Source organism: Gorilla gorilla, chromosome 8 (genome assembly GCF_029281585.2).
Source record: "Gorilla gorilla gorilla isolate KB3781 chromosome 8, NHGRI_mGorGor1-v2.1_pri, whole genome shotgun sequence".
Taxonomy (NCBI): Eukaryota; Metazoa; Chordata; class Mammalia; order Primates; family Hominidae; genus Gorilla; species Gorilla gorilla.
The window spans coordinates 68,846,054-68,862,824 of record NC_073232.2 but is presented as its reverse complement, the minus strand read 5'-3'; the positions used below and the strand labels follow the sequence as shown (position 1 = coordinate 68,862,824).

The following is a 16,771-nucleotide window of genomic DNA, read 5'->3' as shown; positions in this document are numbered from 1 at the left end:
TCTCAGCACAGGGCTGGGCCAACAAGTTGGGGGTCCCGGCACAGGGGACAACGGAGAAGTGCCAACATTGGGACCCAATTATGTGATACTGGGGCCCAGAGATAGTACAAGTACCTCATACCACGTGGCCCTGGGTGGACAGCAGGAATCCATTGCGAGTGGAGGGAGGCCGGGGCTGCCTGTCCTGCGCCCTGAAGCTGGCCAGCGGTTGTGGAAACTGGGGGATATTGAGGCAACGGTACGCCCAGGTCCTCAGCCTCATAGTGTGGAACCTGGCGATCCCAGGGCCTGGGCTGGCCCCCGGCGTCATGGGACCGGGAAGGCGCGGTGGTGCTGCGGGGAATTGCGGGGAAGAAGGCGGGCTCCGGTGGAGGTGGCTCATCCCCGCACGGTCACTGCCCTCGCCCGCTGTTGGGGTCCGCGGCTGGGAGACTGAAGGCCTCAAGCCGGGCTGGGTAGGGGCACGTGGGCAGGGAAAGGGGTGGTAGATTACCAGTCTTCAGGGGCGGGGCTGGAGATGCAACCCTAGGGAAGGAGTCTACCAGGCTGGGCTCTTGAGGGGCAATGGAGGGCTCCGGGGGCCAGGCCAAGCCAGGATCATGGAGTTCAAAGGACTGGAGTGAGGTTTGGGGTCCATGAGAGTGGAGCTCAGAGGATGGGACTGTGGGTCCAGGATTTGGGACCTGGGGCTGGAAAGTCCGAGGCTAGTGGAGACCAGGCCTGGTATCCCAGACGAAAGGGCCCTATAGGAACGGGGTCTCGTGGGCGGGATCCGGAGCCAGAGAATTGTGAGAGGCGGAGCTAGGATGGCGAAGGCGAGAGGAAAGGGGTAGCCGCCGGCACGGAGACCTCAATGCGGGGCATGGTGCGGAAGGGGAACTGGAGCGAGGGGGCACTGGAGCGAGGGGGCGGGGCTACGAGGAGGTGGACTTGGGGGGCTGGGTCTGGGGCCGGAGAATCGTGGGGAGCTGCGCCTATACACCCGGGACGGTGGGGTTGCGTCGGGGAAGTGGGAGTCTTGGGGGTTCGCTGGGCAGCCTGGAGAACAGGCGGTCGTGGTGCGGGCGGGGCCGAAAAGACCGAGGACAGTGGGGACCCGGCCTGAGGAGGGGTCGGGAAGGAGGGGTGAGGGCGCGCGGACGCAGATCCCGGGGCGCGGCTGGGCGGTGGCAGGCTCCAGAGTGGGACGGGCCCAGGTGAGCGAGGTCTCCGCCCGCCGCCCCTCCCGCCGCCCCGGTGCCAGCTGCCCCGCTGGCCCCTCCCTGTACCCGGCGCTGGCTCCGCGGGCCGGGCCGACGGCGGCGGGCGGCGTCTCGCGCCCAGGCCAGGTCGGCTCCGGCTCCATCTTGGGCCGCGGCACCTGGCACCTGTGGCGGCCGCAGGAGCAGCGCTTCCCCCGCCTGCGCGGCCCCGGCGGGCGAGAGGGTGAGAGGCCGGCTCCGCGCGCTCCCGTGGGGGCGGGGGGCGTGGTGGGCGGCACCTCCCCCTTGCTGAGCCCCAGAACCCACTCCTTCCCGCTGCCTGCGCTCAGACCCCCGACATCCTGGCCCCTGCCCAGCGCCCAGAGCCCCCGGTGGCCGCATCGCACTCCCCGCGCTCCGCCTCTCATTGTCCTGTCCTGTCCCCTCTTCCACGTCTCCTCTGCCCATCCTCCCATTTTCACAAGTCTGTCCGGGACCCTGTCTCCTTCGGCCTCCACCCCTGCTGCCATCGCTCCTCCCTCTCCCCTTCTTCCTTTTCCCCTCCCTCAGCCTCCTGCGCCGCCTACCCCGCCCCCAGCCTTGCTGCCCTTTGGCTCCTCCTGCCCCGCATCCTCACCCCGGCCCACAGCCCCATTTGCCTGCAGTCGCTGCCTTTGCTCCTGAGAAGGTCTGTAGCCTCGTTTCGGGCCCGTATGGAGCCCCCTTCTCCCTAAGTCCGGGTGGGCTTTGTGCAGGAAGGGCGGGAGGGGAGCTGTTCTGGGCGAGGCTGCGTGGTGCGGTGCGTTCAGGCCTTTGGCCCCGCAGCAGGGGCGGCCTGTGCTTGGCGTGCAGAGTGCAGCTGGGTAGACGCTGTTACTGCAAACGGGCCTGTGTGTCCCAGGCTGGGGCATGAGTGCTTGTGAGCGTGCAGATAGGGACACACCGGCCGCCTAGGCTGCTTCTAGGCCGGGGCACCCTCTCCACCTAGGTGCCCCCCAGGGATTGTGGGCAAATCCTCCCCAGGGGAGGAAGCTCACGGGCTGTTGGGCGCCTAGGCCTCTTCCTGGTGAGCAGAGCCTCATCCATGGGGCCACTGACCCCACAGTTACCCCAGAACCCTTTCCTGGCACAGCTTGTGACCCGGGGCATGTAGCCCTTAAGGCACGTTCATTGTGAAGGGCAGGTTTTGTCTCCTCCAAACCCTCCCTTTAGGAATGCTGCCTGCTGCTTTGCCCAGAGTTGGCCCTGAGTGTTCCTATCAGGCCCCGTTCACTCTGGGGTGGATTAAACCACCTCCTGGAGGGTGCTGTATCCCCACTGTGCAATGGGGGTTTGTGCTGTGTGCATTCCTGCCTGGTCCTTGAGAGGTAAGGTCCATATTTTAACATAGAACCAGTTTTCCTGCCTGATCATATAGGTTTGCTTTTCCTGTTTTGGTTTTGCTGGAGTCATCATCCAAATGCTTGCCACTTCACTAGAGGGGACTTGGGCCAGGCGCTGTGGCTCATGCCTGTAATCCCAGCACTTTGGGAGGCCGAGGCAGGTGGATCACCTGAGGTCAGGAGTTCGAGACCAGCCTGGCCAACATGGCGAAAACCCCATCTCTACTAAAAATACAAAAATTAGCTGGGCGCCATGGTGCACGCCTGTAATCCCAGCTGCCGGGAGACTAAGACAAGAGAATCACGTGAACCCGGGAGGCAGAGTTTGCAGTGAGCCGAGACTGAGCCATTGTACTCGAGCCTGGGAGACAGAGCGAGACTCTGTCTCACAAACAAATGAACGAACAAAACCAAGAGGGGACTTAGATGGATGCCACAGTGTCATCTGAGATGGAGCCCACTTGTGGTGGTCTTGGTAGTCCCCTGGGCATATCCCAAAGGCCTGGGCTCCTCTGCTGTGGCAGCATGGCGGGAGCTGGACTCTCTACGTTGACTCAAAGGTCTCTATGTTTGGGCTAGTCTGGAAGTGTCTGAGAACTGGGGGCTTTTACTCAAAATGACATTGGTTGATTGCTACATAGGTGGTTGATCTTCCAGTTGCTGACAGGTGGAACCTGAGGCAGCAGGACAGCCTGGCATTGGCCACGGGACATCGGCCACAACCATAGCAACTTCGGCATCAAATGGGGCAGGAGAGAGAACGTTAAGGTATCGTTCAAAGAATACTAGAGGTCTTGGATACTTCTGTATGCCTGTTCTTTATCTTGTCCTAAAAGATCTTCCGAGGGTCCCTTTAGGGCAAAACCAGAACCTTCTGTGTTGTTATAAAGGCAGGGTGGGTGTGCCATTCTGGGTATTTAAAGTGCAGACTCTAGACTTGTATGCATGCGTAGCCTCCTAGGTTAAGATTTAAAATAGGTGCTGGGAAACCTAGTTTGGTGATAGGGAGACTGGGGACACTGATGGTGACCTGGTCCTAGGATGGGATGAAGGTAGCGAGGATGGGAAGCAAGAGGAGGCTAACCTTTGGGGTGTCTTGATGGCTTCTGAAAAGGGCCTCTCTGGCCCCCAGTACTAATACTTGTTATACCATGAACTTAAGCTGCTCTTGATGGGAGGGGAAAGAGAAGATTATTGTTAACAAACACTGTTGCAGACAGTGCACATGCTGTCACATTTAGTCTTCACAACAACCCTGCAGGGTGGGGATTTACTTCTGTTTTGCAGATTGAAGAAACTGAGGCTCAAAGAAGTTAGGGGTCCACGTGTGAGTACATGCACAGGAAGGGGAAGAGCCCCCATTGGAAGCAGAGCCCTGCCCCTTCCTCCTCACCCCTGGCTCCCTGGGAGGCCCCTCCTCTGGCCCAGTCCACAGCACTGTAACAGGCAGTGTGGAAGCCTCTTTCCCCCAGTACTCCCCTCAGAGCCCTTCCTTCCTTCTGAGCTGGGAAGGCCAGGTTGTAGTTAGCCAGGCCAATCCATTGGGGTTCTGAATTAGCCACTTTCAGCTGTGTGTTCTTTGACATTTCTGAGCTGCTCCAGGCCTCAGTTTTGTCACTTGTGGAGGGGGAATGGGGAAGGGAACCAATAGATACATAGCCCACACGGGGGTCTCTGGGTGATGACTAGCCCTGGGTGCTGGGCAGCCCTCTGGTGAGACAGGCACAGTGGGATGCTCATTGCTCATGGCTTCTCAGTGGGTCTTGGTGGGGGTCTGAGGACCTCATTCCACCTGTCTCCTCAGGGGCCAGAGGCTGCTGGCCTGGCTGTTTATGGCCCCCCTCCCTGGGAGGGTGGTGGGGTTTGGCCAGAGGCTGTGTGGATGTCCAGATGGGGCCTCCCTGGGGTCTTGGACCTGCAACTGAGTGGTTATCTCCCTGCCAGGGGCTGGCAGTGACCACAGCTGTCCCAGTCAGGAGGAACACCTCCTGCCCTCCTCATTCTTGCAGCCTCAGGAGCTGCTAAGAAGCATGTTGGGCAGGTGGAGATCCACTCAGTGACTTGTTCCATGGCATGTCATAAGCATGATTGGCAGGGCCAGGCCAGATCAGTAAAAAGGGTGAGAGCTGCGAGGCATAGGCCTGCTCAGTGCTCAAAGGGGAGAGGAGCTCAGATGCCCCACAGGTGTGTGCCCTTGGGGGTCACTGAGCCTCTCTGAGCTTATGGAATTCTCCTGTCTGTAGAATGGAGATAATGACTGTCTCAAGAGGTTGCTTGCACAGTTATATGAGACAATGTATGCAAAGGATGTGGCACGTGCCTGGCCCTTGGCGAGTGATCAGGCCCTGGCAGCTGTTATTATCATCGCTGTTACGGGCTTTATTGCCCTCCTTTGTTTGTATGTCCATCTTAGAGCTCATTGAGGGCAGGGTCTGGGTCAGAATTCTCTCTTGGCTACTCCTCCTCTTCCTGATCCTCCCAGGGACAAGTCTGGCTTCAGCCCCGTGAAGCAGCTGGGATGGGACATCCTTACCAGGCCGGGGCTGTGTTCAGAGCTGCACAATCCTGTACAGTAGTCATTAGCCTCATGTGGCCAGTTAGATTCAAATAAAACTTAAACATTCAGTGTCTCAGTTGCAGTAGCCCCCTGCCGAGTGCTTGGTACCCACATGCCATTGGTGCCTACCTACTGGACAGCACAGGGTAGAATCTTTCCATCATCGCAGGAAGTTGTGCAGAGCTGGAGTCTCAGGGACTACAGCACCAGTATCATCCTCACTGTGGCTCAGCAGCCACCAGCCATCTCCTGAGTGCTGGGCTGCCAAGACATTTGTAATTACACAGAAACCGAGTCCCACAGCCCTTCCCGAATTTCCTCTCGGGTAGCCTTGCTCACCTGGTCGGGGAGGTTGTTTCCTGGAAGTCTTTATCAGCCTAGGGTGGGAGGGCAGGGCTGGGATTGCCCAAATGCAGCTGCTGCCTCCTGTCCCCACCCTGTTTCTCCCACCTCTCCTGCCTGGCAAGGAGTCCCAGAGTGATCTCCCCAATTCACTGCTGTGGCCAGGGCCGAGGTGGCCCAGACACTTTGACCCCACTGCTCCCCTCATATGCTCTGGACACATGGCCTCTTTCCTCCTGCCCACTCCGCTCTCCACCTGAACACCTTCTTGCTTCTCTCACTCCAGGCCTGACTTACGTGGCTGGTCCTCCAGGAAGCCTTTTCTCATCTCTCACCCTACGTGAGCTCTCCTGCCTTGGCGGTGCCCTCCCTAAGACCCCATTTTTGGTACTCAGTGCCCTCCTCTGTGGGTGTGTTCTTGTATTTGCTTGTTCTCTTGGTCAGGCACACAGCAGATAATCCTCTGAGTGCCGACGACACATCAGGTCAGTGCTGGGTGTTGGACAGCCAGAGGGGAGCAGGCCACAGGCCAGGCTTTGCCAACTTCAGGCCTGTGGGGAGGCTGACAGTTGGCCAAACTGTTCCATGCAGGCCCAATGCTCAGTCAGGGATGAAGGCTGCCTGGCTGGAGGGTCGGAAAAGGGGCCCCAGGAAGAGATGCAGAAGTGGAAAGGGCCAGAACTGGCTCTAGGCTGCAGCTGCCAGGTCCAGGGTGGTCTTTATGGCTGGGGGAAGTGACAGCGATGGTACAGAGGGTGGGGGACAATGAGGATGCAGGTACACTGGGCAAGAGGGGGTTAAACATCATGCAGGGTAGGTCTGATTGATGGTACTGGGTGGGCATCTTATCTCACTGCTGCACCGTCCCCAGGGGTACAGAAAGGTCTGGATGAATCCCATGTTCCCTAGCCCTACAGCTGGGCACGCAGTAGGGGCTCAGGAGATGCTGTGGAATCAATGACCAGATGCTGAATGAGTCCCTCATGGAAAAAGCTGATGCATGGGGCCTCTCCTTGCCCCTGGAGCTAGAGGTAGGAGTCAGGGAACCCCAGAGACATGCCAGCTCAGCAAGGCTAGGCCAAGGAGGATGGGGGTGGTTGTGGAAGCCCAGGGTGATTCTCAGTGTCCTCTGGTCATTGCTCCCTCGTCCTGTGAACTTTCTCTGAGCTCCCACTCTGTACCAAGGAGACCCTGTCCACAGTGAGTTGGATACTGCCAGTCCCAGGAGGAAGTAGCCCAGTATTGGCCTGTCCAGCTGTGCCCGTTAAGAGGCCATAGTGCTTCCGTGCTGGTTGACCAAGAGCTGTTATCCCACAGCCCCACCCCCTAGGGCTGCAGTTTCACCCCCAAAGCCCCAGCAGATTTGGCCCTCTCCCTTCCCCTCCCACACAAACCAGCCAGTAAAGAGTCGAGAGCTGATAGAGTGGCGGCCTCCAGGACCCCACCCTAGGGCAGATTCTAACTGCTTGAGACTGATGATGAGATAATTTGAGTGTCATCCTTGTGTCTAATGTGAGATGACCTTGATTTGAAGTGTCTGGTGTCTTGTCACTGCCTTGCATATGGTTCTGACCAGTCAGGCAGGCTGGGACTGAAGGTGGCTCCCTGGTGAACCTAGCACTGTGGGAGTTCACAGTAGAATCGGCTTAGGTGCTGCCACCCAACTCAACTCCACTCCCTCCCTTTCTCTCTTCTGCAGGCAGCCATGAGCTCCAGCCGCCCCAAGCCGGGTCCCTGGGCACCCCTGAGCCCCCGCCTTCAGCCCCTGTCCCAGAGCTCTTCCAGCCTGCTGGGTGAAGGCCGGGGACAGAGGCCAGAGCTCCGCAAGACTGCCAGCAGCACCGTGTGGCAGGCCCAGCTGGGCGAGGCCAGCAGCAGACCCCAGGCCCCGGAGGAAGAGGGGAACCCGCCTGAGAGTATGAAGCCAGCACGGGCCTCTGGCCCCGAGGCACGACCCAGTGCTGGAGGCCACTGGCGGAGCAGCACTGTGGGCAGTGTGTCCACCATGGGCGGCGGTGACCTGTGTCGCCTGCGGGCCCCTAGTGCTGCTGCTATGCAGAGGAGCCATTCAGACCTGGTCCGTAGCACCCAGATGCGGGGACACAGTGGTGCTCGGAAGGCCAGTCTCAGCTGCTCAGCCCTTGGCAGCAGCCCTGTCCACAGGGCTCAGCTGCAGCCAGGTGGTACGTCTGGCCAGGGTGGCCAGGCCCCTGCAGGCCTGGAAAGGGACCTGGCTCCTGAGGATGGGACTTCTAACTCAGCCTGGATGCTGGGGGCGAGTCAGTTGTCGGTGCCACCGCTAGACCTGGGGGACACAACTGCCCACAGCAGCAGTGCCCAGGCTGAGCCCAAAGCTGCTGAACAGCTGGCTACCACCACCTGCCATGCTCTGCCCCCAGCTGCTCTACTCTGTGGCATGAGGGAGGTGGGGGCTGGTGGCTGCTGCCATGCCCTACCTGCCACAGGGATCCTGGCCTTTCCCAAACTAGTGGCATCAGTAAGCGAGTCTGGGCTGCAGGCTCAGCATGGGGTGAAGATCCACTGTAGGTTGTCTGGGGGGCTCCCTGGGCACTCCCATTGCTGTGCCCACCTTTGGGGTCCCGCTGGGTTAGTCCCAGAGCCTGGCTCTGGGACCAAAGATGTGTGGACCATGACCTCAGCCAATGACTTGGCCCCTGCAGAGGCATCCCCGCTGTCAGCCCAGGATGCTGGTGTGCAGGCGGCCCCAGTGGCGGCCTGCAAGGCTGTGGCCACCAGTCCGTCCCTGGAAGCGCCTGCAGCCCTGCATGTGTTCCCAGAGGTAACTCTGGGGTCCAGCCTGGAGGAGGCGCCGTCCCCTGTGCGGGATGTGCGATGGGATGCTGAGGGCATGACATGGGAGGTGTACGGAGCTGCGGTGGACCCAGAGGTGCTCGGTGTGGCCATCCAGAAGCACCTGGAGATGCAGTTTGAGCAGCTGCAGCGGGCGCCCGCCAGCGAGGACAGCCTGTCTGTGGAGGGCCGGAGGGGGCCGCTGCGGGCTGTCATGCAGTCCCTGCGGCGCCCCAGCTGCTGCGGCTGCTCCGGCGCGGTCCCCGAATGAGGACCTGTGGCCCTTGGAGCTGGCCTGGGCCCACTGACTTAGTCCTAGACCTGGGCCAGGGACGGTGGGGGCTCCGTGCCCCCTGGACCCACTGGCAGCTGGGCACATCTCTCGCCTGAATATCGGCTGCCTCCAGACCACAGGACTGCAGCCTGGGGCTTCCGGCTGCACAAAGCTGGGCTGTTTTCTTAAGGGCTTGATTTCCAAGGGCCACATCTCTGCACCTTCCGGGCTCTGAACTTTGAGACAGGGCTTTAGCACTGTGCAGAGGGGAGATCCTGAGTTTTCTGTAAAAAATGACCTTTTGTTCACTCCACCCTCAGAACTCTGCCATGTTGCCTCGTCAGACTCTTGGTGGCTTTATTTGAAATCAGTGCTGAGAAATAGTGAATTCTCGACATGAAATGTGAGGCCCCAGTGACAGGGACTGCCCAGGTCTTTAGGGAAGGGGACTGATGTTATCAGAGGCCTCCTGTGTGCCACATACTGTGCTTGTCCTGTCTTCACCTCTTCATCCTGGCAAGGCTTCATTTGGCAAGGCTGTAGCCGATGTGCCCCACGCTGGACAGCTTGAAGAGGTGGGACTGAGATCCAAAGCCAGGGCCGGCTGAGCCGGGGGTGTTTCCCTGTAGCATGTGCCCGGTCCAGTCAGTGCAGTCATGTATGAGGAGAATTTACTGAGCTCATACTCTGTGCTGGGTTCTGTGGATTCTGTGGTGAATGAGACAGAGGCTGCCCCTGCCCTGGCTGAGCTCATGGTGTGGGTTGGGGATGGCAGGGGAGGATGCTGACCATTACGGAGGGCTGCCAGGCTTCCAGGGTCATTGTGTCAGAGGCTGGCCTGAGGAAGGGGAGAATGGGTGGCCACCTGCCCTAAAATCAGTTACAAAGCCTAAAATTGCACTATTTTCACCTCATTCTGTTGGCTGCACCCAGCGGGTGCAGTTTGTGGAAGGAGGGAGGGCAGGAATGGAGGGGGACAGGGAAGGAGGGGGACAGGGAAGGAGTTTGCCCTGGCCCTGGGGTAGGGGCTGTGAGGCTGTGGGGGCTCGCTTGCCCACATGACCTGACCTAGGCTAGGCAGTGGGGGCCAGGGGCCTTGGAGAGACAGAAACACGGGGGTTTGGCACAGTCTTGACTTCATTGCCCAAAGATTTCTCAAGGCCTGTGAAGAATGGGAGTGGGCTTGTGTTCTTGTCCTGGGTCTTTGTCTTGAAGATCCTAAGCTCCCGTGACACAGCCCCCCAATCCACCCTTGTGAGGGACCAGAGGGCTAGTGTGGGGTCATGGCCCATGACCTGGCCTGTTTCTGGAGCCTCTTCTGCACCTAGGAGCCCAGGACCCCCACAGTGGTGGCTTACTTTTCCCCATCCTCAAGGACCTGGTACTCATTGAGGTGGAAATGACTCATGCAACAGTTGGTGAATTTGTAAAGCAGGAGTGGCATTTCAACAGGCCACAAGGACAAAGTGACAAAGGCGTGCGTCAGGTCAGATGCCTCCTGAAGCCCAACGATGGACCATTCTCACCCGTAAACATGCCTTTCCCATATGCATAGGTGCACCCCTTGGGATTCTGGGGCTGTCAGTCCCTTTGTGTATGGTGCCAGGGCAGGCAGCTCACGTTCTGGGGAGTGACACATGGGTATATGCCATCTTCATGCCTGGCTCCCCATGGAGTCTCCAGGAACCCCAGCCTGTTAGGGCCACATGAGAGAGAACAAATGGCTGTGGGTACATGGGGAGGGACCTTTCACACAGGGCCACAGCTAAGTAGGGTCTTGAGGATGCAGGGGTTAGACAGGTGGGTGGAGAGAGGGCAGGACCTGCCCGGCAGATGGAACAGCCTGGTCAGATACTTGGATGTGCCTGTCCTGCCCGGGCCATGATGAGTTTCTGCAGTGGCAGCTCATTTGGAGCGTTTGTTGGGTTGGGAGGTGACCAGGGGTCCCCATTGTGAAGATCCTGATGTAAATGAGGAAAGGAACTTTAGGGGAACTGTGGAAGGGGTTCTGAGGTGGGACCAGATTTCAGTTTAGAAATATCCATTTGGCTTCCAGTGGAGATGTGCCAGGTGACACCAAGGAGGGGCCTGTTTAGGGGCAATGGAGTGGGCAGCTGGGGGCTGGGTTCATACACGTGCACACACACGCATACACAGGCACACATGTGTGCAATGGATTTGGGGAGGAGGCATTTCAGGGTGCTGAGGTTTCCAGTTTGAGCAAGAGGAGGGTGAGGCCACTACCTGGGACAAGGTGAATGGCATGTTCAGCAGGTGCAGAAAGGGCCACATGCCACAGGGTTTGGCTGGGACCAGTGAAACCTACTTCATGAAGAGACTTTCTTCTGTGTCACGTGCAGATTCTCATGCATTCACGCTGGCTGGGTGCCACTCTGTGCTACCTCCATGCTGCCCTGGCTTGCCAGGATGGCAGGCCGGGCTGGGCTCAGCCAAGCTCCCACTCACCTCATCATCACTGAGATGAGTATTTGCAGAGCGGTGCTGGAATCCAACACCTGTGTCTTGGCTGGGGCCCCAGACGATTCTCCTGGCTAAACCACGATCCTTGTCTCCCTAGCCCGGTTGCACAGCTGCTGCTGACAGGTCTACCTGAAGTGACTGCAGCCTCATTTCTGATTGGAACTGAAGACCCCTCCCAACTCCCCTTGCTGTGCCCTCTCCTGGGACAGGCCTGATGCCTGTAGTGGTTTAGGGCCCCAGAGCACGGCCAGTGGTTTAGTTTACAGATCTCCTCCCCCTGGACTCTGGATTTCTGGCCAGACTTTCTGGGTCCCTTTCAGGCCCTGCTCTGGGAGGTGTTGGAGTTCACTGTTGATGTGTTTGTTTGGCTTTGAATTCAAAATAGATACAAATTTGGAGGTGAGAGCTTTGCCAGACCCCAGCAGGGATGGGGCATCGGTCCTGGCTGGTCTTGTTTATTTTGTCCTGGTAAATTCTGTTCTTTGGAGCATAAACCCTGGAGTCCTAGAGCCCCTTGCCTCAGCAGGAATCCCCCCTCTGTCTGCTCCAGGGGCTCCCTGCTTCTGCCCACCTGCTCTCCTTCCATGGCATTCAGGACCCCCGACAGCTGAAGCCTCTCTTCATATAGCTTGTCCCCTCTGGGCCTGCCTGTCTTGTGTCCAGGACACAAGACACGCATCCCTTGTCTGGCCCCAGGCTGCCATCACTGTCACAAGAAACTCATAGAGTAGAGCTGGTCTGAGGTCACAGTGCTGGTGGTGGTGGAAAAGCAGGGATGGCCTGTTCCACTGTGATCTTACCTCCTGTGTCACCTGGATTGGGTCTCTGTCCCCTTAGACATGCTAGATCCTAACTTTACAAGGGCTGAAGGGGTCTTCTACACGCAGGTCCCAACACTTTGGGCTGGGGTTGGCCACCATAGCTTAGTGGGCTAAAGCTGGAGTTTGAATCTGGATATATAGGATCCACACCTATAGCCATGTGATCTTGGGCAAGTTACAAGCCTTGATCATCTTCCTCATCTGTAAGATGGGGATGACAATGGTGCCTCCTTCACATGCTTGGTGTGGAGATTAAATAGAATAACCCAAGTAGTGCCTGGCACTGAGTTAGTGCTCAGCACACAGGCTGGTAGTGTTGGGCACCCCTCTCATAGCCACATTCAGGGGCCACCTCTTACCCTGCCAGCTTGGCTGTGATCACAGCCCACATCCCACTTCCTTAAAAGTCCCTTGTTCAGAGCCTCTTTCCAGGTTCCTCGCCCCACAGCTTTGTACCCTGCCTGGGACTTGGCCCTCTGGCTGGGGCTTCTGAAAATGTAGTTCCCAGAGTGCAGTGAGGAGGGCTACCCTAGCCCTCACCACTCATCTTGGGCTGGGTTCCCCAGAAGCTTCTGCTGAGATGAGGATGCTGGAGTTATTAGGGAGGGGAGAGCAAGTTAAGGGAGGGACAGAAGGCAAGGCAGGGTGTGATTTCAGTCCAAGCCAGACCCTAAAGGGGAGCCCTGGATGCAGTCCCATCTCAGAGTAAGGACTACCCAGGGGTGAAGATGTAGCCTCCAGGCACTTCTGCTCTCTGGCAGGCAGGCTAGGAAGCTCTAGGAGCCCCAGGGTAGGTTTCTGCATGGAGTTGTAGGGCCTATTTTGGGGGAAGTTGTGCACAGAAACCACCAGAGGGAGTCACAGGCATCTGAGGGTGCACCCATTGACATTTGCATCCATGTCATGCCAAGCTTGTAGCCCACAAATGCCCAACCCTTTTCTCCATGCATTGCTCTGTCTCAGTTTTGTTCATGCCAAGCAGCCTTGGTTAGTTAAATGCAGAGCTTGGCATTTGCCCATGTTAAATTCCTTCTCCTTTTTCATTCTGGCCTGGCCTGGTTTTGCCATCTGAAGCTATGACGAGTCCTTTATCAGTTTTCATCCAACTTGTCAGGCAGGGCAGGGCTGGTATGAAGCCCAGGACATATCGCTGGGACATCCCATAGGTCTGTGAGATTCCCAGGTCCCTCCAAATCCACACGGTCATCATGGGCAAATTAGTTTAAGTCTGATCTGTTAAGATCCAGATCTCTCACACCAACAGCACACACCCCTTTTTCCCATGGCCATGGAAGGAGGGTAGCATAGCCTGACTCGAGTCCTCGTTCTCAGCAGAACTGGTTCTGTGGTGGCCACTTCCCTTTCTCAACTTTTACCTACTTCTGTTTAATAGGTTGTTCTGCAAGTCTGAGAGCAACAGCAAGCTTAGAAGTGTGGACTCGGCCTGGTACAGTGGCTCATGCCTGTAATCCCAGCACTTTGGGAGGCTGAGGTGGGCTGACTGCTTGAGCTCAGGAGTTCGAAACCAGTTTGGGCAACATGGAGAAATCCCATCTCTACAAAAAATACAAAAATTACCTGGGCATGGTGGTGTGCATCTGTAGCCTCAGCTACTCAGGGGGTTGAGGTGGGAAGATGGCTTGAGCCCAGGAGGTGGAGGTTGCAGTGAGCCGAGATAGTGCCACTGTGCTCCAGCCTGGATGACGGAGCCAGACCCTGTTTCAAAAAAAGAAAAAGACAAGAAAGAAGTATGGACTCTACCTTCTTGCCCTTGTGGAGATTGGGAACTGCCTGCCCTTGGCCTCTTTCCTGTCCATCTTGTATTATGAAAGGCTGTTTCTGGCACACCCGGGCTCCTCTGTGTGGTTTCTGGGAAGTGACTGAGGGTCAGGGGAACGGAGCCCCTCTGCAGCCGGCCGCCGGTACCTTCCCTATTGAACCCTTCTTTAGGTTTGCTCACTCTTTTTGATGGGTGTCTTTCCAAAGCTTGCTGGGGACCTCCCTGATTGAGAGACATGGGGCTAGTTCTGTTGCTGTGGCTACACGGGAATAATAAAGCAGAAAAACACCTGAGGAAAGCTGATGTTTACTAAAAAAAAACAAGCGAAACCAAAGTGACGTGGGCCCATAGGATTGGGGATGGGTGGTGGGGTCTGACTCCCTTGTCCCAAGAGTTGGGTGAATGCTGCCTTTGCTCACTTGTGCGGTCACTCTCCAGGACTCCTGCCTGGCTTCTCCCACTCCAAGCCCGAGATAGCCCAGCAAGGAGGAAGGTCTGGCCCCAAAATACGAGCTCCCCAAGTGGATATCCTAAAATTCATCTTTCATGGCCCTACTTTATTGGGAGGGAATGTGAAAATTGTGGGAATATGTCCATTGACATCTGGGGCTCAGGGCAGGGGAGTGTGTCTAGTTTTAAGGTGTGCGCTTTTAGCCATGCAGTCATCGCCCAGTCTGTCCTGCCTGGAGCTTTTCATTTCCCTGCAGCTTTCCTGAGAAAAGACAGAGTGTGCTTTCTCTGCATCCTATGAACATGGCCCCAGGACTGCAGTGCCTCTGTGTGCACACAGCCAAGGACAGTCGGGGGACCTCTGCTGGTCCTGCACCCGCTGCCCTGGGTGCTCTGTCATCCCCATCCCCCATTTCTCTTTAATCTGTTCTTCTTTTGTGGTTTCATATTCTCTTTGTTCTGGGTTATTCAGAACCTGTCTGCCTCCCCACTGTCCATTGTACTTATTCCTGCCTCCTCCTGCTTTGTGCCAAGGATTTACTTGCCTTCGCCTTCTGGCTCCATACAGTAGTCTCTCTTCTTGCGGTCTTGGCCATTCCCCCCACCAGGCCCCCAGCTGTGGCTGTGTCTGGGTCTTGGCATTTGTGATTTACATGGGTCTAGGCCCTTTCTTTCCACCTGTCCTTCCCCTCTTTGGACACAAACCAAAACATCTGAGCATCTCCTTACAGAGGGAGGTCTCCCTGGGGTTGCTGTGCCAAGTTTCCATTGCTTTTGCCCAGAATGAGAAATCAGTTGTCAGTGGCCCTGCTGGGTGAATGGAAGGACTTTGGTCGGGCTGGAAGGGCACCCCATCTGTCCTAACTTTTGGTGGCCCTTGTTGGGGGCTGGCTGGCTAGGCTGCTAGAGAGGTACATCAGGTGGGTGGCACCCATCTGCTGGCTTTAGGCAGGCCATCTCCTCATCCATGTTTTCAGAATCTTCTTGCATGGCTTGTAATTGGGTTGGGGTGTGGCCTGAGCCCCTGTGGGGACACACTGCACTGTCCCACCTGTGTGCTTCTCTGCTGTCAGGAACTGGATTTGTGTCCAAGAGCCAAGGCTAGGGACTGGAGGAGGAGATTTCTGTCTTTGACCCCTCCATATTAGTCCGTTTTCATGCTGCTATAAAGAACTGCCTGAGACTGGGTAATTTATAAAGGAAAGAGGTTTAATTGACTCACAGTTCCATGTGGCCCGGGGAGCCTCAGGAAACTTACAGGAAGCCTCAGGAAACTTACAATCATGGCAGACAGCGAAGGAGAAGCAAGGCACCTTCTTCACAAGGCAGCAGGAAGGAGAATGAATGCAGAAGGAACTACCAAACACTTATAAAACCATCAGATCTCGTGAGAACTTACTATCACAAGAACAGCATGGGGGAACCGCCCCCACGATTCCATCACCTCCACCTGATCTCTCCCTTGTCACATGGGGATTATAGGGATTACAATTCAAGATGAGATTTTGGGTGGGGACACAGCCAAAGCATATCACCCTCCCAGGCCTGAGCAAGGCCCAAGCAGGGAGCCTCTGTTGGGGCTGGAACCCTGGGAGGGGTAGAATTCTCCCCTCCACTCAGATTTGTTCCCTGTTGCTGCCCACCTGGCCCCTCCCCTGCAGCCTTCTGCCTGGCCTTCTCTCTGTTCACTTCTCATTTTTAGCAGTCAACAGACTGGGAGATGGTGGCCAAGGGTGTCATTTTGTACTCAAGCTTTGTGGCTTTTGTAAGCCCAGCCTGCAACTCTTGAGGAAAACTCTTTGGTTTGATTTTTTTTCTCTTCAGAGGTGGGGGTATTCAGGGAGAGGGGCAAGGGCTTCTTGTGAAGATTTCAATTCTTGAAGGGGTGGAAGCCTCCTGGGCTGGGGGAAGGGGTGGGGCAGGAACCAGCAGGGGTGTGGACACAGGGGGCTGGCACCTGGGATACGGGAGGACAGCTGGGCAGGAAGTCGGATGCTGCTTTATTGAAATTTTTGATATTTTATCATTTTTCATTAGTTTTTATTTTAAAACACTGCGTTAAAATAATTAAAATATGATTTATCTTGGTTACCGAATCACTTAGTGTTGCCTTAAATTTTGCGCCTAGTCCCTGCCTGACCTTTCCTCCTCCTCTCCCAGGGCTTTAGGTACTCTTGGTCCCTGTGTCATAGGGACTGGGAGCAGATAGGCGCCCCCACCACCCGCCCTCCGCGTTCCTACTCTAATCTCCTACCCTGATCTGCGGTGCAGGGCGGCGCTGGAGAGGGTGGCTTGCGGCTGATCCCGCGGTCTGGTTTGCGGCTAGGTGTGTGTCCCCGGACTGGCGTGGGTCCCGGGCCAGGCGTGGTCCTGGGCGGCGCGGCCCGTGACAGGACCCGACGCCTCCTGGTGGGCATTTCGCTCCAAGCCGGGACCCTTGGAGCCTGAGCGGATTCGGGAGGGAGGAGTCGCCGTGGGGCGGGGCGGAGGAGGGCTCCCAAGGCCCCGAGCTGCAGTCCCACCCTCACCGACAGGTCCGTCCCTGCGCATCCCCCACCCTTCTTCTTCTTCGGGTGCTCGGGCCAACCTGGACAGCAGGGCGGAAGCTTCCAGAAAGGACAGAGATGGAGAAGGTGGGAAGGGTGGGGCGCAGGCCGGGGACACCACGGCCTTAGGAATGGAAGACAGGCCC

General features: G+C 57.2%; 1 protein-coding gene across 7 annotated transcripts; it reads left to right on the top strand.

Annotated features, from left to right (window-relative positions):
- The first annotated feature begins 1,267 nt into the window (after positions 1 to 1,267).
- Positions 1,268 to 16,204, top strand: GPRIN2 (G protein regulated inducer of neurite outgrowth 2). 7 transcript variants are annotated; one of them, XM_055353072.2, is made up of 4 exons: positions 1,268 to 1,425; positions 3,221 to 3,331; positions 6,334 to 6,493; positions 7,162 to 16,204. In XM_055353072.2, the coding sequence occupies exons 3-4, from the start codon at positions 6,428 to 6,430 to the stop codon at positions 8,542 to 8,544; spliced, it is 1,449 nt and encodes a 482-aa protein (XP_055209047.2). In that variant the 5' UTR covers positions 1,268 to 1,425; positions 3,221 to 3,331; positions 6,334 to 6,427; the 3' UTR covers positions 8,545 to 16,204. The 7 variants fall into 7 exon arrangements, with proteins under 7 accessions (XP_055209047.2, XP_055209048.2, XP_063566175.1 ...); XM_055353073.2 differs by having other exon boundaries at positions 3,205 to 3,331; XM_055353069.2 differs by lacking the exon at positions 1,268 to 1,425 and adding an exon at positions 1,441 to 1,869.
- The last annotated feature ends 567 nt before the right edge of the window (positions 16,205 to 16,771 follow it).